This window comes from Salvelinus fontinalis, chromosome 20 (assembly GCF_029448725.1).
Source record: "Salvelinus fontinalis isolate EN_2023a chromosome 20, ASM2944872v1, whole genome shotgun sequence".
Lineage (NCBI taxonomy): Eukaryota > Metazoa > Chordata > Actinopteri > Salmoniformes > Salmonidae > Salvelinus > Salvelinus fontinalis.
The window spans coordinates 26,577,131-26,604,359 of record NC_074684.1 but is presented as its reverse complement, the minus strand read 5'-3'; the positions used below and the strand labels follow the sequence as shown (position 1 = coordinate 26,604,359).

Below are 27,229 nucleotides of genomic sequence, written 5' to 3'. Positions count from 1 at the left end.
GGTGGGTACAGTACAACTAGGTGTAGCTTTAAGGTGGTGGGTACAGTACAGCTAGGTGTAGCTTTTAGGTGGTGGGTACAGTACAGCTAGGTGTAGCTTTTAGGTGGCGGGTACAGTACAGCTAGTTGTAGCTTTAAGGTGGTGGGTACAGTACAGCTAGGTGTAGCTTTTAGGTGGTGGGTACAGTACAGCTAGGTGATGTTTTTAGGTGGTGGGTACAGTACAGCTAGGTGATGCTTTTAGGTGGTGGGTACAGTACAGCTAGGTGATGCTTTTAGGTGGTGGGTACAGTACAGCTATGTGTTGCTTTTAGGTGGTGGGTACAGGACAGCTAGGTGATGCTTTTAGGTGGTATGTACAGTACAGCTATGTGTAGCTTTTAGGTGGTAGGTACAGTACAGCTAGGTGATGCTTTTAGGTGGTAGGTACAGTGCAGCTATGTGTAGCTTTTAGGTGGTGGGTACAGTACAGCTAGGTGTAGCTTTAGGTGGTGGGTACAGTACAGCTAGGTGATGCTTTTAGGTGGTAGGTACAGTACAGCTAGGTGTTGCTTTTAGGTGGTAGGTACAGTACAGCTAGGTGATGCTTTTAGGTGGTGGGTACAGTACAGCTAGGTGATGCTTTTAGGTGGTGGGTATAGTACAGCTAGGGGATGCTTTTAGGTGGTAGGTACAGTGCAGCTATGTGTAGCTTTTAGGTGGTGGGTACAGTACAGCTAGGTGTAGCTTTAGGTGGTGGGTACAGTACAGCTAGGTGATGCTTTTAGGTGGTAGGTACAGTACAGCTAGGTGTTGCTTTTAGGTGGTAGGTACAGTACAGCTAGGTGATGCTTTTAGGTGGTGGGTACAGTACAGCTAGGTGATGCTTTTAGGTGGTGGGTATAGTACAGCTAGGGGATGCTTTAAGGTGGTAGGTACAGTACAGCTAGGTGTTGCTTTTAGGTGGTGGGTACAGTACAACTAGGTGTAGCTTTAAGGTGGTGGGTACAGTACAGCTAGGTGTAGCTTTTAGGTGGTGGGTACAGTACAGCTAGGTGTAACTTTTAGGTGGCGGGTACAGTACAGCTAGTTGTAGCTTTAAGGTGGTGGGTACAGTACAGCTAGGTGTAGCTTTTAGGTGGTGGGTACAGTACAGCTAGGTGATGTTTTAGGTGGTGGGTACAGTACAGCTATGTGTAGCTTTTAGGTGGTGGGTACAGGACAGCTAGGTGTTGCTATTAGGTGGTGGGTACAGTACAGCTAGGTGTTGCTTTTAGGTGGTGGGTACAGTACAGCTAGGTGTAGCTTTTAGGTGGTGGGTACAGTACAGCTAGGTGATGCTTTTAGGTGGTAGGTACAGTACAGCTAGGTGATGCTTTTAGGTGGTGGGTACAGTACAGCTAGGTGATGCTTTTAGGTGATGGGTACAGTACAGCTAGGTGATGCTTTTAGGTGGTGGGTACAGTACAGCAAGGTGATGCTTTTAGGTGGTGGGTACAGTACAGCTAGGTGTAGCTTTTAGGTGGTGGTTACAGTACAGCTAGGTGTTGCATTGACCCTCTTTCAAGGTTCACATTGGGACAAGGCAGGCTCCTAAGAGCTATGGATCGTATTACATGGTCATGGAGGATCATGCATTTTGATCTCAGGAATCACCTGCTCATGATAAATGCTGTGTTTGGCCTTTTGGAGATCATCGTGATGTGATAAAATGATGAATAAGACCTTCATGCTTATTGCCAGTGCATATAAGCCCGTACTAGGGTTGCAAAACTCTTGTAACTTTCCCAGAAATCCAGATTTCAGTTTCCAGAAATCCTGGAAAATTGCCCGAATTTTGTAACCCTTGCCCATACATTGTTCCATACCATGTCGCCTGTCCCTTGTGTTGATCAAGGTTATATGTCTCTTTACATTGCTTCTCTATACAATTCAGGACAATCAGGTGATTTATGGATTTGGTGCTGTGACCAGGACTACTTCTTTTAGATTTTATTATGATGTGAATTTTGGGAAGATTTTTTTGTCTCAGGGTTCACATCAGTGCTGAGTGTTGTGGGGTTGCATGCTTTCTCTAAATGCATGATGTGGTTTTGCTCTGTAGTTTAGGGCTTGAGGTCAAAATTACAATATCTTTTGTGTCCACCAGAATGTCACAGTACAATGGTTTAACAGATCTTGGAGTAATTGTGTGTGTGTAAACGCAGGACCCTGTCTTTCAAAGATCATTTGTAAAAATCCTTATAACTTCACAGATATTCATTGTAAAGGGTTTAAACACTGTTTCCCATGCTTGTTCAATGAACCATAAACAATTAATGAACATGCACCTGTGAAACGGACGTTAAGACACTAACAGCTTACAGACGGTAGGCAATTAAGGTCACAGTTATGAAATTCTTAGGACACTAAAGCGGCCTTTCTACTGACTCTGAAAAACACCAAAAGAAAGATGCCCAGGGTCCCTGCTCATCTGTGTGAACGTGCCTTAGGCATGCTGCAAGGGGGCATGAGGATGGCAGATGTGGCCAGGGCAATAAATTGAATGTCCGTAATGTGAGACTCCTAAGACGGCGCTACAGGGAGACAGGACGGACAGCTGATCGTCCTCGCAGTGTCAGACCACGTGTAACAACACCTGCACAGGATCGGTACATCTGAACATCACACCTGCGGGACAGGTACAGGATGGCAACAACAACTGCCCGAGTTACACCAGGAACGCACAATCCCTCCATCAGTGCTCAGACTGTCCGCAATATGCTGAGAGAGGCTGGACTGAGGGCTTGTAGGCCCGTGAGCGTTACACCGAGTCCTGTACTCTGGAGCGGGATCGAGGTGGAGGGTCCGTCATGGTCTGGGGCGGTGTGTCACAGCATCATCAGACTGAGCTTGTTGTCATTGCAGGCGATCTCAATGCTGTGCGTTACAGGGAAGACATCCTCCCTCATGTGGTACCCTTCCTGCAGGCTCATCCTGACATGACCCTCCAGCATGACAATGCCACCAGCCTTACTGCTCGTTCTGTGCCTGATTTCCTGCAAGACAGGAATGTCAGTGTTCTGCCATGGCCAGCGAAGAGCCCGGATCTCAATCCTATTGAGCATATCTGGGACCTGTTGGATTGGAGGGTGATGGCTATGGCCATTCCCCCCAGAAATATTTGGGAACTGGCAAATCTGGTGCAGTCCATGAGGAGGAGATGCACTGCAGTACTTAATGCAGCTGGTGGCCACACCAGATACTGACTGTTACTTTAGATTTTGACCCCCCCCCCCCCTTTTTTCAGGGACACATTATTCCATTTATGTTAGTCACATGTCTGTGGAACTTGTTCAGTTTATGTCTCAGTTGTTGAATCTTATGTTCATACAAATATTAACACATGTTAAGTTTGCTGAAAATAAACGCAGTTGACAGTGAGAGGACGTTTATTTTTTTGCTGAGTTTATGTGTGTATATATATATATATATATATATACATATATACATATATATATATATATATATGTATATATATATATGTATATATGTATATGTATATATGTATATGTATATATATATATGTATATATATAGTTGAAGTCGGAAGTTGACATACACTTAGGTTGGAGTCATTAAAACTAATTTTTCAACCACTCCACAAATTTCTTGTTAACAAACTATAGTTTTGGCAAGTCGGTTAGGACATCTACCTTGTGCATGACACAAGTCATTTTTCAAAAAAATAGTTTACTGACAAATTACTTTACTCACAATTCCAGTGGATCAGAAATTTACATACACTAAGTTGACTCTGCCTTTAAACAGCTTGAAAAATTCCAGAAAATGTCATGGCTTTAGAAGCTTCTGTTAGGCTAATTGACATCATTTGAGTCAATTGGAGATGTACCTGTGGATGTATTTCAAGGCCTACCTTCAAACTCAGTGCCTCTTTGCTTGACATCATGGGGAAAATCAAAAGAAATCAACCGAGACCTCAGAAAACATTTTGTAGACCTCCAAAAGTCTGGTTCATCCTTGGGAGCAATTTCCACATGCCTGAAGGTACCACGTCCATCTGTACAAACAATAGTACGCAAGTATAAACACCATGGGACCATGCAGCCGTCATACTGCTCAGGAAGAAGACGCGTTCTGTCTCCTATAGATGAACGTACTTTGGTCCGAAAAGTGCAAATCAATCCCAGAACAACAGCAAAGGACCTTGTGAAGATGCTGGAGGAAACCGGTACAAAAGTATCTATATCCACAGTAAAACGAGTACTATGCAAGGAAGAAGCCACTGCTCCAAAACCGCCATAAAAAAGCCAGACTATGCTATGCAACTGCACATGGGGACAAAGATCATACTTTTTGGAGAGATGTCCTCTGGTCTGATGAAACAAAAATAGAACTGTTTGGCAATAATGACCATCGTTATGTTTGGAGGAAAAAGGGGGAGGCTTGCAAGCTGAAGAACACCATCCCAACCGTGAATCACGGGGGTGGCAGCATCATGTTGTTGTGGTACTTTGCTTGCAGGAGGGCCTGGTGCACTTCACAAATTAGATGGCATCATGAGGGAGGAAAAGTAAGTAGATATTTTGAAGCAACATCTCAAGACATCAGTCAGGAAGTTAAAGCTTGGTCGCAAATTGGTCTTCCAAATGGACAGTGACCCAAAGCATACTTCCAAAGTTGTGGAAAAATGCCTCAAGGACAACAAAGTTAAGGTATTGGGAGTGGCAATCACAAAGCCCTGACCTCAATCCCATAGAATATTTGTGGTCAGAACTGAAAAAGCGGGTGCGAGCAAGGAGGCCTACAAACCTGACTCAGTTACACCAGCTCTGTCAGGAGGAATGGGCCATAAATTCACCCAATTTATTGTGGAAGGCTACCCGAAACATTTGACCCAAGTTAAACAATTTAAAGGCAATGCTACCAAATACTAATTGAGTGTATGTAAACTTCTGACCCACTGTAAATATGATGAAAGAAATAAATGCTGAAATAAATCATTCTCTCTACTATTATTCTGACATTTCACATTCTTAAAATAAAGCGGTGATCCTAACTGACCTAAAACAGGGCATTTATACTCTGATTAAATGTCAGGAATTGTGAAAAACTTTGTTTAAATGTATTTGGCTAAGGTGTTTGTAAACTTCAGACTTCAACTGTATATTATATACATACATACATACATACATACATACATACATACATACATACATACATACATACATACATACATACATACATACATACATACTGTGCCAGTCAAACGTTTGTACACACCTACTCATTCAAGTTTTTTTTTCTTTTTAAACTGTTTTTTACATTGTAGAATAAAAGTGAACTCATCCACACATTGAAATAACACATATGGAATCATGTACAGTAGTAACCAATTTTTTTTTAAACAAGTCAAAATATATAATATTTTGAGATTCTTCAAAGTAGGCACCCTTTGCCTTGATGACAGCTTTGCACATTCTTGGCATTCTCTCAACCGGCTTCATGAGGTAGTCACCTGGAATGCATTTCAATAAACAGGTGTGCCTTGTTAAAAGTACATTTTCTGAATTTCTTTCCTTCTTAATGCTTTTGAGCCAATCAGTTGTGTTGTGACAAGGTAGGGAGGGTATACAGAATATAGCCCTATTTGGTAAAAGACCAAATCCATATTATAGCAAGAACAATGCAAATAAGCAAAGAGAACTTTGAAAGTTTCTTCAAGTGTAGTCGCAAAAACCATCCAGGGCTATGATGAAACTGGCTCTCATGAGGACCGCCACAGGAAAGGAAGAGCCAGAGTTACCTCTGCTGCAGAGGATAAGTTCATTAGAGTTACCAGCCTCAGAAATTTCAGCCCAAATAAATGCTTCACATAGTTCAATTAACAGACACATGTCAATATAAACTGTTCAGAGGAGACTGCGTGAATCAGACCTTCATGGTCGAGTTGCTGCAAAGAAACAACTGCTAACGGACACCAATAATAAGAAGAGACTTGCTTGGGCCAAGAAACACGAGCAATGGACATTAGACCGGTGGAAATCTGTCCTCTGGTCTGATGAGTCCAAATGTGGCATTTTTGGTTCCAACTGCTATGTCTTTGTGAGATGCAGAGTAGGTGAACGGATGATCTCTGCATGTGTGGTTCCCACCGAGAAGCATGGAGGAAGAGGTGTGGTGGTGTGGGGGTGCTTTGCCGGTGACACTCAGTGATTTTATTTAGAATTTAAGGCACACTTAACCAGCATGGCTGGTTTGCGCTTAGTGGGACTATAATTAGTTTTTCCACAGGACAATGATCCAAAACACACTTCCAGGCTGTGTAAGGGCTATTTGACCAAGAAGGAGGGTATTGGAGTGCTGCATCAGATGACCTGGCCTCCACAATCACCTGGCCTCAACCCAATTGAGATGGTTTGGGATGAGTTGGACCGCAGAGTGAAGGAAAAGCAGCCAACAAGTTCTCAGCATATGTGGGAACTCCGTCAAGACTGTTGGAAAAGCATTCCTCATGAAGCTGGTTGAGAGAATGCCAAGAGTGTGCAAAGCTGTCATCAATGCAAAGGGTGGCTACTTTTGATTTGTTTAACACTTTTTTGGTTACTACATGATTCCATCTGTGTTATGTGTTAGAATTACATTTTTTGTCCAAAAAAAACTTGGGGTAGGCAAATAAAACTACCTGCGGGCCAAATAAGGCCAGTTGGGAACCCTGCCTTAGGTTAGATTTCTCTACAGAGGAGAACAAACTGCTCCTCGTACCATGGTACTGTGACATTCTTCTTGTGTGGTTGGTTTCCCAGGTGTGTGATCCAACGCACTATCCCTCTCTCTTCCTACTGCAGCTAGTTGGAGATGTGATGTACCTCATCTTTCATGCAGGTTTATTGTGCTAATTCTGTAAAACAACAACAAATGCATTATAGCTTGAAGTCCCAATGTTACATATGAAATAGCAGCCCATGCCTCCGCTCAGATCCAAACAAACACTTTCACCAAGTCAAAGAAAACCTCAGTGAGGGAGACGGATGGTATTTTTACTTTATGGGTAATTAGAGAGGTTATTTTATTGATGTTAAGACACAGCCTTGACACAGCTTGCTTTAAGCCTCCAATGCAAGCCTCCAATCTTTGAGACAGTACACCTTCTGTGAAGAGCGTGTAACCCTGGTCACTGACCCATCCTCTCCCCATGGTCTATTAGCACCTGAAATGCTGGGCTCCTGAAGCGTTAAGGTTATAGAGAGAGGGGCTGCGTTCACACAGGGAGCCCAATTCTGATATTCTTTCCACTAATTGATCTTTTGGCCAATCACATCAGAACTTTTCACATCAGATATTGTTTTAGAGATGAACTGATTGGTCAAAAGAATTGGTCTGCCTGTCTTAACACAGCCAGGGTGGCCCTGGGTGAGGGTGACCACTGACCTGTCCTCTCCCCACTATGGTTCCTCAGCACCTGAAGGCTGGACCCCTGAAGGACCCTCTGCTGGACGACCAGGGGGACTTCAACAGGATGTGCGGGGCCATGAAGAAGATCGGCCTGGATGATATGGAGAAGCTGGACCTGTTCAGGGTGGTGGCCGGGGTGCTGCACTTGGGCAACATCGACTTTGAGGAGGCAGGCAGCACATCAGGTAAGCGGGGTGACGGTCGGTCTCTGTCTGACTCTTTCTTTCTCGCACACTCACTGCTCAATATAGTTTCCATATCAGGTTAGCCAAGTCTTTCTCTCTCTGTCGTGTGTATGTACATACATACATACATACATACATACATACATACATACATACATACATACTCCTCTTTATAGTTTCAATATTTTTTGGCATACTTGTTTGCAAGTTTTCTTAAAGGGGTACTTCAAGATTTTGCCAATGAAGCCCTATATCTACTTCCCCAGAGTCAGATGAACTTGTGGATACCCTTTTTGTGTGTGTCTCTGCAGTTTGAAGGAAGTTGCTAGCTAGAGCAATTGCTAACGTGCATTGGTGCAATGACTGGAAGTCTATGAGTATCTGTTAGCATGCTAGTAGTTACCCATATACTTCCAGTCATTGTGCTAATGCTAGTTAGCAATTACTCTAGCTAGCAACTTCCTTCAAACTGCACACAGAGACATAAAAATGGTATCCATGAGTTCATCTGACAAATCCCAAAGTATCCCTTTAACACATGCCTGGCTTATGAGATGTCTTGTCAGACTACATTACTTCAGAACACATACTGTTTGGTACGCCAACCAATAACAAAGACACAGCTGTCTCTGTGAGTGCTATGGCAATATGAGTAAAGCACCAGGGCACAGGACAGGAAGCATAAGGGATGCTGAGAAAGTGGTAGTTAAAAGTTTTTTGTCACGGAGCTGGAAGATACCTTGGCATTTTCTCATTGTGTGTTGTTACATGAAGAAGTAATTTGTCTAGTCTACAGTGGCTTGCCAAAGTATTCACCCCCTTGGCATTTTTCCTATTTTTTTGTCTTGCAACATGGAATTAAAATTGATTTTTGGGGGGTTTGTATCATTTGATTTACACAACATGCGTACACAAAGGTGCACTGCCAGAGCCCTGCAAAATGACCTCCAGCAGGCCACAAATGTGCATGTGTCAGCATATGGTCTCACAAGGGGTCTGAGGATCTCATCTCGGTACCTATTGGCAGTCAGGCTACCTCTGGCGAGCACATGGAGGGCTGTGCGGCCCCACAAAGAAATGCCACCCCACACCATGACTGACCCATCGCCAAACCGGTCATGCTGGAGGATGTTGCAGGCAGCAGAACGTTCTCCACGGCGTCTCCAGACTCTGTCACATGTGCTCAGTGTGAACCTGCTTTCATCTGTGAAGAGCACAGGGCGCCAGTGACGAATTTGCCAATCTTGGTGTTCTCTGGCAAATGCCAAACGTCCTGCACGATGTTGGGCTGTAAGCACAACCCCCACCTGTGGACGTCGGGCCCTCATACCACCCTCATGGAGTCTGTTTCTGACCGTTTGAGCAGACACATGCACATTTGTGGCCTGCTGGAGGTCATTTTGCAGGGCGCTGGCAGTGCACCTCCTTGCACAAAGGCGGAGGTAGCGGTCCTGCTGCTGGGTTGTTGCCCTCCTACGGCCTCCTCCACGTCTCCTGATGTACTGGCCTGTCTCCTGGTAGCGCCTCCATGCTCTGGACACTACGCTGACAGACACAGCAAACCTTTTTGCCACAGCTCGCATTGATGTGCCATCCTGGATGAACTGCACTACCTGAGCCACTTGTGTGGGTTGTAGACTCCGTCTCATGCTACCACTAGAGTGAGAGCACCGCCAGCATTCAAAAGTGACCAAAACATCAGCCAGGAAGCATAGGAACTGAGAAGTGGTCTGTGGTCACCACCTGCAGAATCATTCCTTTTTTGGGGGTGTCTTGCTAATTGCCTATAATTTCCACCTTTTGTCTATTCCATTTGCACAACAGCATGTGAAATTTATTGTCAATCAGTGTTGCTTCCTAAGTGGACAGTTTGATTTCACAGAAGTGTGATTGACTTGGAGTTACATTGTGTTGTTTAAGTGTTCCCTTTATTTTTTTGAGCAGTGTATATACTGAGATCATGTGACAGATCACGTGACACTTAGATTGCACACAGGTGGACTTTATTTAACTAATTATGTGACTTCTGAAGGTAATTAGTTGCACCAGGTCTTATTTAGGGGCTTCATAGCAAAGTGCATATGCATATTCACAAACCACTTTTCCTTTTTTATATAATTTTTTTTTTTTTTTAACAAGTTATTTTTTTCATTTCATTTCACCAATTTTGACTATTTTGTGTATGTCCATTACATGAAATCCAAATAAAATCCATTTCAATTACAGGTTGTAATGCAACAAAATTGGATAATAGCCAAGGGGGGTGAATACTTTTGCAAGGCACTGTACCCGCTAAAAAAATAATCCTTGTGTCCGGGCAGCAGGTGCCATTTTGCTGTGGTCCGCCAGAACACTGCTCTGTGATTGATTTACTTTAATCTTCATCTTCCTTCTGAAGGCCCATGTGGCCTCTTGTGACGCATTTCCATTTACAATGTACACCAGTGTTTTACCCAAAAGGCTCAGACTTTTGTTTCCATCTACGCGGGCCGGCACCCCGTGTCTCACTGAGCCATGGCTCCGGCGAACTTGCAAGCTACTCCCTGGGTACTTTTCAGCTGACATTTACATAACAATGTCTAACAGTGAACTTTAACACCTTCTCACAAAGCAACAGTCTTAAATGATGCAGAGGTTGTTGATTCTGCTAGCCACAAGTCTTTCGTGCCACACTCCTGATGGGAACACCACAACACTAGAGCTCACATTAACATAAAACACTGGCGGCCCACTGGTGTGGGGGTCTCAGTGGAAAAGCACCATTGTTGTAGTCTGTGAAAGGGCTTTTATTCACTATTAAGGAGCCACTATATACACCAAGGACACTGCGGGCTAATCATTCTCCTCCCCTTCATTCATTATTAATACAAAGCTATCAGAGTAACTGATGAAAAGGTTCTCATGCGTCTTCTTTGTGAATGTCACTCTTTGTAGTCTTCTGCGGTAATCTCTTACAGAATCATCTTGTATATTTGTATTGTTAGAGCAAGTTAGTATTCTCTCATTTGTCAGGGCTGATGCATTACGGTGTGAATGTCTTGGGCTCTCCGTTACTCACCGACTCCACATTACACATGCTGTTCCAGACAGCCCAGAGGAAGATCACATTTCTATGGGAATAAGCCATTTATTTTTAACATCAGAGTAAAACTTGTACGTAGTGGCTTTCAACCCCCCCCCCCCCCCTAAACATCGTCCTCATAATGTTACGAACAACATTACTAAACGACGTTACCGTTCTGTATGTCTGTCCCACCAGGTGGCTGCACCATAAAGAACCAGTCAAGCCAGACGGTGGAGTACTGTGCTGAGCTGCTGGGTCTGGGAGAGCAGGACCTGAGTGTCAGCCTCACGTCCAGGGTCATGCTCACCACAGCAGGGGGCGCCAAAGGAACAGTTATCAAGTAAGTTATCAAAGCCCTGGTCAAAAGTAGTGAAATGCACAGTGCATCTACGTTTGAAGTCAGAAGTTTACATACACCTTAACCAAATACATTTAAACTCAGTTTTTCACAATTCCTGACATCTAATCCTAGTAAAAATTCCCTGTCCTAGGTCAGTTAGGATCACCACTTTATTTTAAGAATGTGAAATGTCAGAATAATAGTAGAGAGAATGATTTATTTCAGCTTTTAATTCTTTCATCACATTCCCAGTGGGTCAGAAGTTTACATACACTCAATTAGTTTTTGGTAGCATTGCCTTTGAATTGTTTCACTTCGGTCAAACATTTCAGGTAGCCTTCCACAAGCTTCCCACAATAAGTTGGGTGAATTTTTGGCCCATTCCTCCTGACAGAGCTGGTGTAATTGAGTCAGGTTTGTAGGCCTCCTTACTCGCACATGCTTTTTCAGTTCTGCCCACAAATGTTCTATAGGACTGAGGTCAGGGCTTTATGATGGCCACTCCAATACCTTGACTTTGTTGTCCTTAAGCCATTTTGCCACAGCTTTGAAAGTATGCTTGGGGTCATTGTCCATTTGGAAGACCCATTTGCGACCAAGCTTTAACTTCATGACTGATGTCCTCCAAACATAACGATGGTCATTATGGCCAAACAGTTCTATTTTTATTTCATCAGACCAGAGGACATTTCTCCAAAAAGTACAATATTTTCCCCATGTGCATTTACAAACCATAGTCTGGCTTTTTTTATGGCGGTTTTGGAGCAATGGCTTCTTCCTTGCTGAGCGGCCTTTCAGGTTATGTCGATATAGGACTCGTTTTACTGGTCTACAATTATTTTTCTGAGGTCTTGGCTGATTTCTTTTGATTTTCCCATGATGTCAAGCAAAGAGGCACTGAGTTTGAAGGTAGGCCTTGAAATACATCCACAGGTACACCTCCAATTGACTCATTTGATGTCAATTAGCCTATCAGAAGCTTCTAAAGCCATGACATCATTTTCTGGAATTTTTCAAGCCGTTTAAAGGCACAGTCAACTTAGTTTATGTAAACTTCTGACCCACTGGAAATGTAATACAGTGAATTATAAGTAAAATATTCTCTGTAAACAATTGTAGGAAAAATTACTTGTGTCATGCACGAAGTAGATGTCTTAACCGACTTCCCAAAACTATAGTTTGTTAACAAGAAATTTGTGGAGTGGTTAAAAAACGAGTTTTAATGGCTCCAACCTAAGTGTATGTAAACTTCCGACTTCAACTGTATATGTATCTGTGTGTGTGTGTGTGTGTGTGTCCGACATCACTCCCAGTGAGTATTGTGCTGAGAGTTAAAAATAGGAGCGCTATTCTGTCACACACAGCGCAGCAGCAGCCATTCATGCATCCTCCCTCCTTCAGCCCTACCATACTTTTCCTGTTGAGGATGGAACACACTGGTAGAGGTAGGGCTGAGCAGTGGAGAGGAGAGAGAATCACAGTATTACATGCAGAGAAGAGTCAATATGGTCATGTTGCTGTGGGAAACAATACGGTCATGTTGCTGTGGGTAACGATACGGTCATGTTGCTGTGGGAAACGATACGGTCATGTTGCTGTGGGAAACAATATGGTCATGTTGCTGTGGGAATGGACAGCTCCGAAGTCTTCAAAGTAATGGAGGGAATAAAAGACAAGCATTTGCCCTCCTCCAAGACTCCCCTAGTCCCTGCATGCATCCCAAATGGAACCCTATTCATTTTATCAGGGTTTCCCATAGGGCTGTCCCCGACTAATCAATTGGTTGACACTTTTAAGTGTGTATTTTTCAATATATAGACACAACCTATGTTTTGAATGAAATCAACTATATGTAGGCTACTGAACTTGTCTGATGCTTTAAGTACTGCGATTTAAAAATGAAGACACATTACTGAAGAGGGAGCAAGAGATCAATATAGCCTAACCAGAAGAAAGAAAGAACTGTTCCTGACCCTCCTCCCCGCTGCTGCTGCTGGCCTTCACAGATTCTAAGCTCCTGAAGTTGCCAGTAAAAGGCTACACCAGCGGTCACCAACCTTTTCCATTTGGAGTGCCATGTTATCGCACCGTTCCCTACTGATCTGCCTGCTGATTATTCCTCTACTGATGGTTTTCATATGCACATTTTCATGGAACAGTTTCATTTATAATAAAGTCTTCATGTCTCAAAATCAACGTCATGCAGTTCATCAAAATTCTTTCTAAATGAAAAATGTACAAATCTAAAAAATAACTTCTATTGACATTGCCAGTATGTAAAAATAGCCTACATGAAGCCAACAAATAAAGAAAATATCCTGATTAAAAAATATATATATAGTGGGGCAAAAAAGTATTTAGTCAGCCACCAATTCTGCAAGTTCTCCCACTTAAAAAGATGAGAGAGGCCTGTAATTTTCATCATAGGTACACTTCAACTATGACAGACAAAATAAGGGGGGAAAAATCCAGAAAATCACATTGTAGGATTTTTTATGAATTTATTTGCAAATTATGGTGGAAAATAAGTATTTGATCACCTACAAACAAGCAAGATTTCTGGCTCTCACAGACCTGTAACTTCTTCTTCAAGAGGCTCCTCTGTCCTCCACTCGTTACCTGTATTAATGGCACCTGTTTGAACTTGTTATCAGTATAAAAGACACCTGTTCACAACCTCAAACAGTCACACTCCAAACTCCACTATGGCCAAGACCAAAAAGCTGTCAAAGGACACCAGAAACAAAATTGTAGACCTGCACCAGGCTGGGAAGACTGGAACTGCAATAGGTAAGCAGCTTGGTTTGAAGAAATCAACTGTGGGAGCAATTATTAGGAAATGGAAGACATACAAGACCACTGATAATCTCCCTCGATCTGGGGCTCCACGCAAGATCTCACCCCGTGGGGTCAAAATGATCACAAGAACGGTGAGCAAAAATCCCAGAACCACACGGGGGGACCTAGTGAATGACCTGCAGAGAGCTGGGACCAAAGTAACAAAGCCTACCATCAGTAACACACTACGCCGCCAGGGACTCAAATCCTGCAGTGCCATACGTGTCCCCCTGCTTAAGCCAGTACATGTCCAGGCCCGTCTAAAGTTTGCTAGAGAGCATTTGGATGATCCAGAAGAAGATTGGGAGAATGTCATATGGTCAGATGAAACCAAAATATAACTTTTTGGTAAAAACTCAACTCGTTGTGTTTGGAGGACAAAGAATGCTGAGTTGCATCCAAAGAACACCATACCTACTGTGAAGCATGGGGGTGGAAACATCATGCTTTGGGGCTGTTTTTCTGCAAAGGGACCAGGACGACTGATCCGTGTAAAGGAAAGAATGAATTAGGCCATGTATCGTGAGATTTTGAGTGAAAACCTCCTTCCATCAGCAAGGGCATTGAAGATGAAACGTGGCTGGGTCTTTCAGCATGACAATGATCTCAAACACACCGCCTGGGCAACGAAGGAGTGACTTCGTAAGAAGCATTTCAAGGTCCTGGAGTGGCCTAGCCAGTCTCCAGATCTCAACCCCATAGAAAATCTTTGGAGGGAGTTGAAAGTCCATCTTGCCCAGCAACAGCCCCAAAACATCACTGCTCTAGAGGAGATCTGCATGGAGGAATGGGCCAAAATACCAGCAACAGTGTGTGAAAACCTTGTGAAGACTTACAGAAAACGTTTGACCGCTGTCATTGCCAACAAAGGGTATATAAAAAAGTATTGAGAAACTTTTGTTATTGACCAAATACTTATTTTCCACCATAATTTGCAAATAAATTCATTAAAAATCCTACAATGTGATTTTCTGGATTTTTTTTCTCATTTTGTCTGTCATAGTTGAAGTGTACCTATGATGAAAATTACAGGCCTCTCTCATATTCTTAAGTGGGAGAACTTGCACAATTGGTGGCTGACTAAATACTTTTTTGCCCCACTGTATATCCTTAAAATCACATTGGCTATGCATGGTCTGTCTGCAAGGAACTTGAAACTCTATGAACTTGGTCAAGGCCCAAAACTCATGCTGGCAAACTTAAAGTATTCTGGGCCTTTAGAGTTTCTGCTCCAGTGAGCTCCGGACAGACACAGTTGTAGGCTATTTGCGCAAGAGATAAGTAATATTTTAGTCAAATATTATATCTGTTTGGGCGGTCTGTTAGATCTTCTTGCGGTCAATTTGCAGTCTACAAATGATGTAATTATGTTCCGGCCCCCTGACCATATGCTCAAGAAAACATCTGCACGCGACTGAATCTAGTTGATGATCCCTGCCCTACATAGTGCACTACATTTGACAGAGCACTATAGGAAATATGGTGCCATTTAGGAAACAGTCCCTATCTCTATCTACGCCAAGGCTTTGCATGTATTTAGCCGTGGCTCAGTCTTTCTAATGCCTGACTGTAATTGTTGTACGGGCAGCTTGGCACTCCCTCGGCTCGCCAACCTGAATGCCAAGCCACTCGCTACCTGCAATTACCCTCCCACCCGCCCTCCCACACTAATGTTTGTCTGTTGTTTTATCTGTGGAGCGAGAGACACTTTTTTGCACAGTACTTATGCTTGAAGTGCTGGTTTATATGGGCCTGGCTGTGCCTTTATGAGTGCGTCCTAAATGACACCCTATTTCCTACATATAGTGCACTACTTTTGACCAGGGCCAAGGTCTGTATGCATGCTGTGGTGAGAGGGAGAGCTCTCACGTTTCATTAAGAGGGCATAATAATAAGCAATGAGTTAGTGGTGTACAGTACTTTGTGGTCCCGTGTAGCTCAGTTGTTAGAGCATGGCGCTTGCAACGCCAGGGTTGTGGGTTCGATTTCCACGGGGGACTAGTACATAAATGTATGCATTCAGTGCTGTACGTCACTCTGGATAAGAGTGTCTGCTAAATGACTAAAATGTAAATAATCTTCTGTTTTAATTAATAGCAACAATAGCAATGTGTGAGTATAGTGGCAGTAAGTGTCTTAGTGTCCACCTAAAGGGTGGGTGTGGATTTCAAACGTCTCTCTGTCTGCGGCTCCACCACTATAGTGGGGCTATTTTTATTACTTATGTAAGGGGGAAAGCCGTAGCTAGCTAAATGTTAGTTTGTTTGGGGACTAGCTTTAAGGTGTTTATATGTGCGAGGCAGAGAGTGGGAGAGAGGGACGTTAATCGTGTTTACCCCACCATGGTGAGTTCTGTGGCGGACTCGGTAGTTCAGCGAGGGCAGGGGGTACAGTCATCCAATCTCTCAGCAAACCGATATACATGTTCACTACACAGACTCATTTAAAGCTAATTTAATGAGATGTGAGCTTCTCAACTTCCTGATTACATCTGAGAACATGGTGCCGGAGAGTATGTTATGGAGATCATAGAGCATGTGGGCTTCATAGGGGATACATGCGTCACCGCTACTGTTAGTGTGATGGCAAACCTCTTGGTTTTTTAATGAGAGGCCAAGGCTTAACCTTTGTATTCAAATGTTTTAACTGGAGGCTATGGGCTCTTCTCACTGGCTGGAAGAAGCAAGGGGATAATGAATTAAACATGTGGTGTTAGAGCGAAAGAGCACGCGAGCGAGGCCAGGTGTGTACTGAGAGCTGGGGGGTCAAGGGTGTAAAACGAGTTGGGGAGTTGGGGTGAGGATGGGGTCATCATGGATTAGGTTATCATGGAGAGTCCTTATCTTGTGGGATGTGGCTGTCGTCTCAACACATCAGCCAGTGCTGAAGGGAGATGCATAGTGGGGACAGGATAATGGATATGTCCTGCCCCGAGAGAGAGAGAGGTGTGTGTGTGTGTGTGTGTGTGTGTGTGTGTGTGTGTGTGTGTGTGTGTGTGTGTGTGTGTGTGTAATGGAGGTGAATGTGTGTGAAAAGAATCTGAAATCATTATTAAGGTGGACTTGGACATAGACATTAAGTACTCAGAGAACTGCTAAGTCCCACAGATAAGAATTAGTTATTTTCTGTCATGCCTGAAGTGCATGACAATGATGTTTGCAAAGAAAAGGGCAGATGTAAAGCTTGTTGGGAAACTTTAAGTCCACGGGTATTCATATTGTACGTTTTTCCATTCCTCTTCTTTCTTAGCCCTCTCTCTATGGTCTGTAATTATTGAGCTGCATACTTGACTGCAGTCAGAGATTAGTGAGTGACTGTCGTCTTTGAGTTGTGGGCTACTTCTTTCACCAGCCACCAGTGCTCAGGTTTATACGTTGTGGCTGTATGTTTATTTGCTGTTGACAAATCCAATTTCCCCTCGTGCGATTAATTAGTTTTAGATCAGATATACTTCATTGAATGTTATTCACAGAAATGTGCTTTGCGTACAGAAACGTCAAGTTTATTAATTTCAGTTCAGTGATGTGCTCATTCTCGCTCTTGCTCTCTCTCTCTCCCCCCTCTCTCTCCCTCCAGAGTGCCACTGAAAGTGGAGCAGGCAAACAACGCACGGGACGCCCTGGCCAAGGCTGTGTACAGCCGGCTGTTTGACCACGTGGTCACCAGGGTCAACCAGTGTTTCCCCTTCCACTCCTCTGCCAACTTCATCGGGGTTCTGGATATCGCAGGCTTCGGTCTGTACACCTTCTATGTGCCCTATGTACAGGGCTTTCTGAAAGTATTCATACGTCTCGACTTATTCCATATTTTGGTGTGTTACAGCCTGAATTCAACATTTATAAAACATTTAAATACATCTCACCCATCTACACCTAATACCCCATAATTGCGAAGTTTGTTTTTAGAAATTTTTGCAAATGTATTTAAAAAAGGTTGTCAGGAATATCTGATTTACGTAAGTATTCACACCCCTGAGTCAATACTTTGTTGAAGCACCTTTGCCTACGATTACAGCTGCGAGTCTTTCTGGGTAAGTCTCTAAGAGCTTTCCACACCTAGGTTGTGTAACATTTGCCCATTTTTCTTTTAAAAATTCTTCAAGCTTTGTCAGATTGTCAGGTTTTGCCATAGATTCTCAAGCAAATTTAAGTCAAAACTGTAACTCGGCCACTCTGGAAAATTCAGTCTTTTTGGTAAGCAACTCCAGTGTAGATTTGGCCTTGTTATTTCAGGTTATTGTTCTGCTGAAAGGGGAATTAATCTCAGAGTTTGTTGGAAAGTAGAGTGAACCAGGTTTTCCTCTAGGATTCCGTTTCTTTTTTATCCTGAAAAACTCCTCAGTCTTTAATGATTACAAGCAGTCCTTGACGATTACAAGCATACCCATAACAGGATGCAGCCACCACTATGCTTGAAAATATTCAGAGTGGTACTCTGTAATGTGTTGAATTGGGATTTGCCCCAATTTGTATTCAGGACAGAAAGTGAATTGCTTTGGCACATACTTTTTAGGAGTATTACTTTAGTGCCTTAATGCAAATAGGATGCATGGAATATTTGTATTCTGTACATGCTTCCATCTTTCCTCTGTCAATTGGGTTAGTATTGTGGAGTAACTACAATGTTATTGATCCATCCTCAGTTGTCTCCTGTTACAGCCATTAAACTCTGTAACTGCTTTAAAGTCACCATTGGCCTCATGGTGAATTCCCTGAGCTGTATCTTTCCTCTCCGGCAAGTTAGGAAGGACACCTGTATCTTTGTAGTGACTGGGTGTATTGATACACCATCCAAAGTCTAATTAACAACTTCACCATGCTCAAAGGGATATTCAGCTTTTTTGTCAGCTTTTTTTTACCCATTTACCAATAGTTGCTCTTCTTTGCAAGGCATTGGAAAACCTCCCTGGTATTTGTGGTTGAATCTGTGTTTGAAATGTTCTGCTCAACTGAGGGACCTTACAGATAATTGTATGGGAGGGGTACAGAGATGAGGCATTCATTCAAAAACTAGCTGCAAAAAACACTCAAACTGGACCGTTTTATCTCCATCTCTTCATTCAAAGACTCAATCATGGACACTTACTGACAGTTGTGGCTGCTTATCGAGATGTATTGTTCTCTCTACCTTCTTGTCCTTTGTGCTGTTGTCTGTGCCCAATAATGTTTGTACCATGTTTTGTGCTGCTACCATGTTGTTGTCAAGTTATGTTGCTACCATGCATGCTGTGTTTTCATGTGTTGCTGCCATGCTATGTTATTGTCTTAGGTCCATGCAACTTATTATGTGACTTGTAACGCATATTTTAACTCTTGAACATATTTAGGCTTGCCATAACAAAGGGGTTGAATACTTATTGACTCAAGAAATTTCATCTTTTCATTTCTAAAATGAAACAATTCCACTTTGACATTATGGGGGTATTGTGTGTAGGCCAGTGACACAGAATCTACATTCAATCCATTTTAAATTCAGGCTGTAACACATGTGTAAAAAGTCAAGGGGTATGAATACTTTCTGAAGGCACTGGGCATATGTGTTCTATGGATGTGATACACGATGCCACATGATATGATAGTAGTAGCACAATTTATTATCCCTCAGGGGGAAAATGGTTTTACAGCATAATTGTCCATAAAACAACAACAGACATTTCCCCACGAGACAACATTATACAGAACATAACATGAACCACACATTGCATATAATTGCAAGAGTCCATTAGTCAGAGACAGTGGTGGTTTACGGCTAAAGTGCTTGGTTTTTTAATGTGTTTTCGTTTCCTGATGTCTCTCTTCCAGAGTACTTTGAGCACAACAGCTTTGAGCAGTTCTGCATCAACTACTGTAACGAGAAGCTGCAGCAGTTCTTCAACGAACGCATCCTGAAAGAGGTGAGTGCTTCTTCCAGGGTCTGTGTGTGTTCACCCCAACGTCCCTGCCTCCTTAACTGACATCCCAGTTGTCTAACCAGGGATCAACTTCAAGTTGTCTTTCTGCGATTCCTAGCATCTCCTCGCCTCCTTCTAAGCTATTTGAAGGGTATGTCCATGGGTCCCTCCCATCGGACCTTCTTCAATGCGTTTTGAGAAGGAGGGAAGAAGAGAGGATGCAAGAAATCGAGAAAAGATGAACTGAGGATGAGCCCAGGTGTTTGCAACAAGCAGAAGGAAACCTTGTCATTTGGATTCAGTTATATTTGTCAGAGATGATGTTGCAAAATTTTGTGAACTTGGTTTTCCAGAAATCCTGTTTGGAGGATTCTGGATTTCCTGCTTATTCCTTCCTGATTTCAGGAATCCTCCAACCGGGATTTGGGGAAAACCAGGGAATTTATTGAACATTCTCGTAACTTTGCAACCCTAGTCAGAGACCTTGGTAAAGTAATGTGTTATTGCACAATGGATAGAAAAGCAACTCATGACGGATTTATTTGAATACATTGGAGTCCTTGGCCTCATTATAGTAGAGAACTATCTTGTATAATAAACAATATTCAATTATATTCTGAATGTCATTCTGAAGGTCATTATAAATGTTTGTTATTGGAACTGTTCTGTTTCAAATTCTAGGAACAAGAGCTGTATCAGAAGGAGGGCCTTGGAGTGAACGAGGTCCGGTATGTTGACAATCAGGACTGCATAGGTTTGTCTAATCTTAATACCATTTCGTGCACATCATTTCAGAGGGTTAGCCTACGTACAGTATCCTCCACCTAGTTTCCAGTGTTTTCCCCCTGTTTTATCAATGTGTTGCCATTCCGTGTTCTTCTGACTAGAGATCTGTCTCTGCGTGGGAAGCTGGAACAGCTGTTTTCTCTGAGAGAAGTTAAACTCTTGAACGGGGCCTGGCTCTGCGGAATGGGGCCTGGCTCTGCGGAATGGGGCCTGGCTCTGCGGAATGGGGCCTGGCTCTGCGGAATGGGGCCTGGCTCTGCGGAATGGGGCCTGGCTCTGCGGAATGGGGCCTGGCTCTGCGGAATGGGGCCTGGCTCGGCGGAATGGGGCCTGGCTCAGCGGAATGGGGCCTGGCTCTGCGGAATGGGGCCTGGCTCTGCGGAATGGGGCCTGGCTCTGCGGAATGGGGCCTGGCTCTGCGTAATGGGGCCTGGCTCTGCGTAATGGGGCCTGGCTCGGCGGAATGGGGCCTGGCTCGGCGGAATGGGGCCTGGCTCGGCGGAATGGGGCCTGGCTCTGCGGAATGGGGACTGCCTCTGCGGAATGGGGACTGCCTCTGCGGAATGGGGACTGCCTCTGCGGAATGGGGACTGCCTCTGCGGAATGGGGACTGCCTCTGCGGAATGGGGTCTCTTCCTCCCCCAAAATGACTGTGCATTGCTGTGTATGAGAAATGATACACTGCTCAAAAAAATAAAGGGAACACTTAAACAACACAATGTAACTCCAAGTCAATCACACTTCTGTGAAATCAAACTGTCCACTTAGGAAACAACACTGATTGACAATAAATTTCAAATGCTGTTGTGCAAATGGAATAGACAAAAGGTGGAAATTATAGGCAATTAGCAAGACACCCCCAATAAAGGAGTGGTTCTGCAGGTGGTGACCACAGACCTTCTCAGTTCCTATGCTTCCTGGCTGATGTTTTGGTCACTTTTGAATGCTGGCGGTGCTTTCACTCTAGTGGTAGCATGAGACGGAGTCTACAACCCACACAAGTGGCTCAGGTAGTGCAGCTCATCCAGGATGGCACATCAATGCGAGCTGTGGCAAGAAGGTTTGCTGTGTCTGTCAGCGTAGTGTCCAGAGCATGGAGGCGCTACCAGGAGACAGGCCAGTACATCAGGAGACGTGGAGGAGGCCGTAGGAGGGCAACAACCCAGCAGCAGAACCGCTACCTCCGCCTTTGTGCAAGGAGGAGCACTGCCAGAGCCCTGCAAAATGACCTCCAGCAGGCCACAAATGTGCATGTGTCTGCTCAAACGGTCAGAAACAGACTCCATGAGGGTGGTATGAGGGCCCGACGTCCACAGGTGGGGGTTGTGCTTACAGCCCAACACCGTGGAGGACGTTTGGCATTTGCCAGAGAACACCAAGATTGGCAAATTCGCCACTGGCGCCCTGTGCTCTTCACAGATGAAAGCAGGTTCACACTGGGCACATGTGACAGACGTGACAGAGTCTGGAGACGCCGTGGAGAACGTTCTGCTGCCTGCAACATCCTCCAGCATGACCGGTTTGGCGGTGGGTCAGTCATGGTGTGGGGTGGCATTTCTTTGGGGGGGCCGCACAGCCCTCCATGTGCTCGCCAGAGGTAGCCTGACTGCCATTAGGTACCGAGATGAGATCCTCAGACCCCTTGTGAGACCATATTCTGGTGCGGTTGGCCCTGGGTTCCTCCTAATGCAAGACAATGCTAGACCTCATGTGGCTGGAGTGTGTCAGCAGTTCCTGCAAGAGAAAGGCATTGATGCTATGGACTGGCCCGCCCGTTCCCCAGACCTGAATCCAATTGAGCACATCTGGGACATCATGTCTCGCTCCATCCACCAACGCCACGTTGCACCACAGACTGTCCAGGAGTTGGCGGATGCCTTAGTCCAGGTCTGGGAGGAGATCCCTCAGGAGACCATCCGCCACCTCATCAGGAGCATGCCCAGGCGTTGTACGGAGGTCATACAGGCACATGGAGGCCACACACACTACTGAGCCTCATTTTGACTTGTTTTAAGGACATTACATCAAAGTTGGATCAGCCTGTAGTGTGGTTTTCCACTTTAATTTTGAGTGTGACTCCAAATCCAGACCTCCATGGGTTGATAAATTTGATTTCCATTGATAATTTTTGTGTGATTTTGTTGTCAGCACATTCAACTATGTAAAGAAAAAAATATTTAATAAGAATATTTCATTCATTCAGATCTAGGATGTGTTATTTTAGTGTTCCCTTTATTTTTTTGAGCAGTGTATATCCTCCTGAATTGGCAGAGGAAAAAAGACTAAGGGACGGTCTATTGTAATTATACTGTAATAGGTCGCCTGTGGCGTTGCGGCGAGCAATCCCAAGAATATGCAGCTTTGAGCTTGTATGTGTCAACACATTCTGTTTGAGCAACCCGTTGTTTAAACTAAGACACAAAAGAGGAAATAGGCAGTGAGAAGCTCCATTCTAGGGTTTCTTCTGGACCACTTTGGTGGTTGGCGTGGGTGCGGTCAAGGGCGCGGTCGCAGACGGAAAATCTTAGAGGCCGTCCTATTGGCCGCTGTTGCCATTTAAATCTAACTTCCTGCAATTCTACACATTTAGTCATGCGTTGGAGATATTCTTTGAGCAGTTTTAAAGCTAATTTCCTGAAATTCTATACATCTTGCCATGGATTATGCTATCTGAGTGACTCATACATTATATCAGAATCAAAGGGGACAAAAATACGCCTGAATGCATCATTGATTTAGGTGATTGTTCGTTCTTTAAGATTATTTTATGTAAAATTATATAGGTTTGAGTCGTTTAAGTTTACACTGAAAATATTTTTCCATCCCAATTTCTTTCTTTTTTACTGACTTTTCTATGCATAAAACACCTGCTCTCTCGCGCTCTCTCTCGAGCCCTCTCTCTAACCTATGGAAAGAGTGAGTCACTGCAGCTCTAACTATGGATGTGTCATTCAGTCATGTCTTAATGAGCCGTTGTTCTCTCGTACAAAGTGGTCTGTGTAGGTCAAGGTCAGCCTATTCTGAACTGAAACATTTTCATTATTTTATTACACCTTAAATTGGTTTTTGACAGGTACACCTCCCTTCCCTAGCGTAATTGGATATCTTACACCGTCAGTGGCCCTGGACTATACAAAGACTAAACCCCTAATGAAATACGTGAAGCAACAGGCTAGGATAGCTCTAAGGCTACACTGACTTATTGGATACAGTCAATTTGGGATCTCTTGACCCCTGACTCCTGACCGCTGTGTCTGTCTACAGACCTCGTGGAGGCCAAGCTGGTGGGCATCCTGGACATCCTGGATGAAGAGAACCGTCTACCTCAGCCCAGCGACCAGCACTTTGCAGAGACTGTACACAGCAAGCACAAGAACCACTTCCGACTGACCGTGAGTTCTTACTTTAACCAGGATTCATGTCCTTTCTCTGTGTGCGTTTTATTGTCCGTAATGTCAGTCATGGGTTTGTTAAGCCATTGGAATAAGTCTTGTTTCTGTGGTTGTATTTTTTTCACTTTTTTAAAATGGATAGTGTGAAATGTGTTCCTCAGGTGCCACGGAAATCAAAGCTGCAAGTTCACAGGAATGTGAGGGATGACGAGGGATTCATCGTCAGACACTTTGCAGGAGCGGTGTGCTATGAGACGGTACATTTATGTTCACAAAATGACACCACAGGATGAAGGCTAGAAAACATCAACATTACACCTTTTTATATCAGACTTCGGTCTGTTTAAGTAATCTCTTATGTCCTTGTGGTAGGCCTATACTGCAGCATCTCCAACCAAACATTCTCCTCCTCTTTGAACCCTGCACAAAACCCAGCATGTGGAATTATAATTTTTTTTATCACAAGTTGCCCCACTTATCTTCCAACCAGAGTAGCATTTTTCTGAACTGGATGTGCTTCTGCATCTTCAAGGTTCTACATTTTCTCTGAATTACAGACCAAGTTTGTGGAGAAGAACAATGATGCACTGCACATGTCCCTGGAGTGCCTGGTGAGTGAGTCTAAGGACCGGTTTATCCGGGAGCTCTTTGAGAACTCCAACAACACCAAGGACTCGAAACAGAAGGCCGGCAAGCTCAGCTTCATCAGCGTCGGCAACAAATTCAAAGTGAGGACGAATTTTAATCTACTACCTTTTACTTCCACACTTTATTAATGTGCTGCTCAACATGGTAGGTATCCCAAATGGGACCCTATTAAGTGTGCTACTTTTGACCAGGACCCATAGGGCATAGGGTGTCATTGATGCAGCCATGGAATACTGAGGGGGAATGTGTATAAATGTCGATTTTAAAGGTCCAGTCTACATGTTTTTATCTCAATATCAAATAATTTCTGGGTAAGAATTTAAAGTACCTTACTGTGATGGGTTTTCAATTAAAATGGTCCAAAATAAACAAATAGCTTCTAAGCAAAGGGCAATTTCTCAAGAAATAATTGTGCTATGACTGTCTGGGAGTGGTCTGAGTGAAGAGTGTAATACTAGCTATACTAGTGTATATATATATATATATATACTGTTTATGAAACATAAGAAAATAAAGTTTTTGACTGCACTGGGCCTTTAACAGCCATAGCAGGTGTGTTACGTTTATCTTGTGTTTTATATGCAAAACAGTAGCATCAAGGCTATTTTGTTACTTTATAGTCATAACCGTGATACTTTCTCACTCTATGCTGTGATCCTGTAAGAAGTGTTAAGATGCTGTGTCTGTTGTAAGTGAAATCAGAGGGGCGTTCAGGTGCTGCAATATTCATTCATGTTAATAAGCAGTTATTGTAAGCTATCATAGGTACTGCTAGACACAGTGGAGAAGAAGGAAAGTTGGAGTACAATAGTTACAAAAAGTTACGAACAATTTCAGAGGATTTGAATGCAGCTTATTTTTCAGGGCTGCATAATGTGTTTTGATTTAATCTTCCTCTGGTTTAGTTTCCACAGAGTTCATTTTGTTTCTACATTCTGTTAATGTGTTCTTCCTAATCTCTCTCCTTCCCACTGTTCCTCCTTCCAATCTGTCTCTCCATCCTTTCCCTATCCCCCATCACGCCTTGGTTTCTCAAATGACTGCCTCGCCTGGTTCACCAACTACTTCTCAGATAGAGTTCAATGTGTCAAATCGGAGGGCCTGTTGTCCGGACCTCTGGCAGTCTCTATGGGGGTGTCACAGGGTTCAATTCTCGGGCCGACTCTTTTCTCTGTATACATCAATGATGTCGCTCTTGCTGCTGGTGATTCTCTGATCCACCTCTACGCAGACGACAACATTCTGTATAATTCTGGCCCTTCTTTGGACACTGTGTTAACTAACCTCCAGACGAGCTTCAATGCCATACAACTCTCCTTCCATGGCCTCCAACAGCTCTTAAATGCAAGTAAAACTAAATGCATGCTCTTCACCCGATCGCTGCCCGCACCCGCCCACCCGACTAGCATCACTACTCTGGACGGTTCTGACTTAGATTATGTGGACAACTACAAATACCTAGGTAAACTCTCCTTCCAGACTCACATTAAGCATCTCCAATCCAAAATTACATCTAGAATCGGCTTCCTATTTCACAACAAAGCATCCTTCACTCATGCTGCCAAACATACCCTCGTAAAACTGACTATCCTGCCGATCCTTGACTTCGGCGATGTAATTTACAAAATAGCCTCCAACACTCTACTCAGCAAATTGGATGCAGTCTATCACAGTGACATCCGTTTTGTCACCAAAGACCCATATGCGACCACTGCAACCTGTAAGGCCCTTGCTTCGTATTCATCGCCAAACCCACTGGCTCCAGGTCATCTATAAGTCTTTGCTAGGTAATGCCCCGCCTTATCTCAGCTCACTGGTCACCATAGCAGCACCCACCTGTAGCACGCGCTCCAGCAGGTATATCTCACTGGTCACCCCCAAAGCCAATTCCTCTTTGGCTGCCTTTCCTTCCAGTTCTCTGCTGCCAATGACTGGAACGAAAAAAATCACTGCATTGCAAAAATCACTGAAGCTGGAGACTCATATCTCCCTCACTAACTTTAAGCACCAGCTGTCAGAGCAGCTCACAGATCACTGCACCTGTACATAGCCCATCTCTAAATAGCCCATCCAACTACCTCATCCCCATATTGTTATTATTTTTTTGCTCCTTTGCACCCCAGTAGCTCTACTTGCACATTCATATTTTGCACATCTATCACTCGTGTTTGAATTGATTCATTGTAATTATTTTGCCACTATGGCCCATTTATTGCCTTTCCTCCCTTAATTTACCTTATTTGCACACACTGTACATAGACTTTTTCTCTATTGTGTTATTGACTGCATGTTTGTTTATTCCATGTGTAACTCTGTGTTGTTGTTTGTGTCGCACTGCTTTGCTTTATTTTGGCGAGGTCGCAGTTGTAAATGATAACTTGTTCTCAACTAGCCTACCTGGTTAAATAAAGGTGAAATAAGAGAAATAATAAAATCATAGCTGTGATTTAAAGTCTAAAAGGTGTGTAGAGAGAGGAAGAAATACAGACAGGAAAAGTAGATGCATATAGCGGTTCAAATCAGAATCAGTCAGGGTAGTAAGGTAACTTGTCCTGTTCCGTTGTGTGCTATGAATCCCACAATGCATCAGTGAATAATGCAGGCAACCCCCGGCTGTTCTCCAGCTAACTACCTCCAGTTAGCCCCTTCCCAGT

The 27,229-nt window shown here is 43.7% G+C and overlaps 1 protein-coding gene across 6 annotated transcripts in view; it reads left to right on the top strand.

Annotated features, from left to right (window-relative positions):
• The window catches only part of LOC129817598 (unconventional myosin-VI-like), a 129,747-nt gene that overhangs the window by 59,119 nt on the left and 43,399 nt on the right, over nucleotides 1-27,229 (top strand). For 5 of the 6 annotated variants that reach the window (XM_055873017.1, XM_055873018.1, XM_055873014.1 and 2 more), the window contains exons 11-18: nucleotides 7,437-7,617; nucleotides 10,877-11,021; nucleotides 17,436-17,593; nucleotides 19,661-19,752; nucleotides 20,431-20,503; nucleotides 23,800-23,927; nucleotides 24,089-24,184; nucleotides 24,485-24,655. In XM_055873017.1, coding sequence (XP_055728992.1) covers nucleotides 7,437-7,617; nucleotides 10,877-11,021; nucleotides 17,436-17,593; nucleotides 19,661-19,752; nucleotides 20,431-20,503; nucleotides 23,800-23,927; nucleotides 24,089-24,184; nucleotides 24,485-24,655 — 1,044 coding nt within the window. Of the gene's footprint in view, nucleotides 1-7,436; nucleotides 7,618-10,876; nucleotides 11,022-17,435; nucleotides 17,594-19,660; nucleotides 19,753-20,430; nucleotides 20,504-23,799; nucleotides 23,928-24,088; nucleotides 24,185-24,484; nucleotides 24,656-25,647; nucleotides 25,944-27,229 lie in introns of those variants that run through there. The other variant, XM_055873019.1, reaches the window with a different exon arrangement.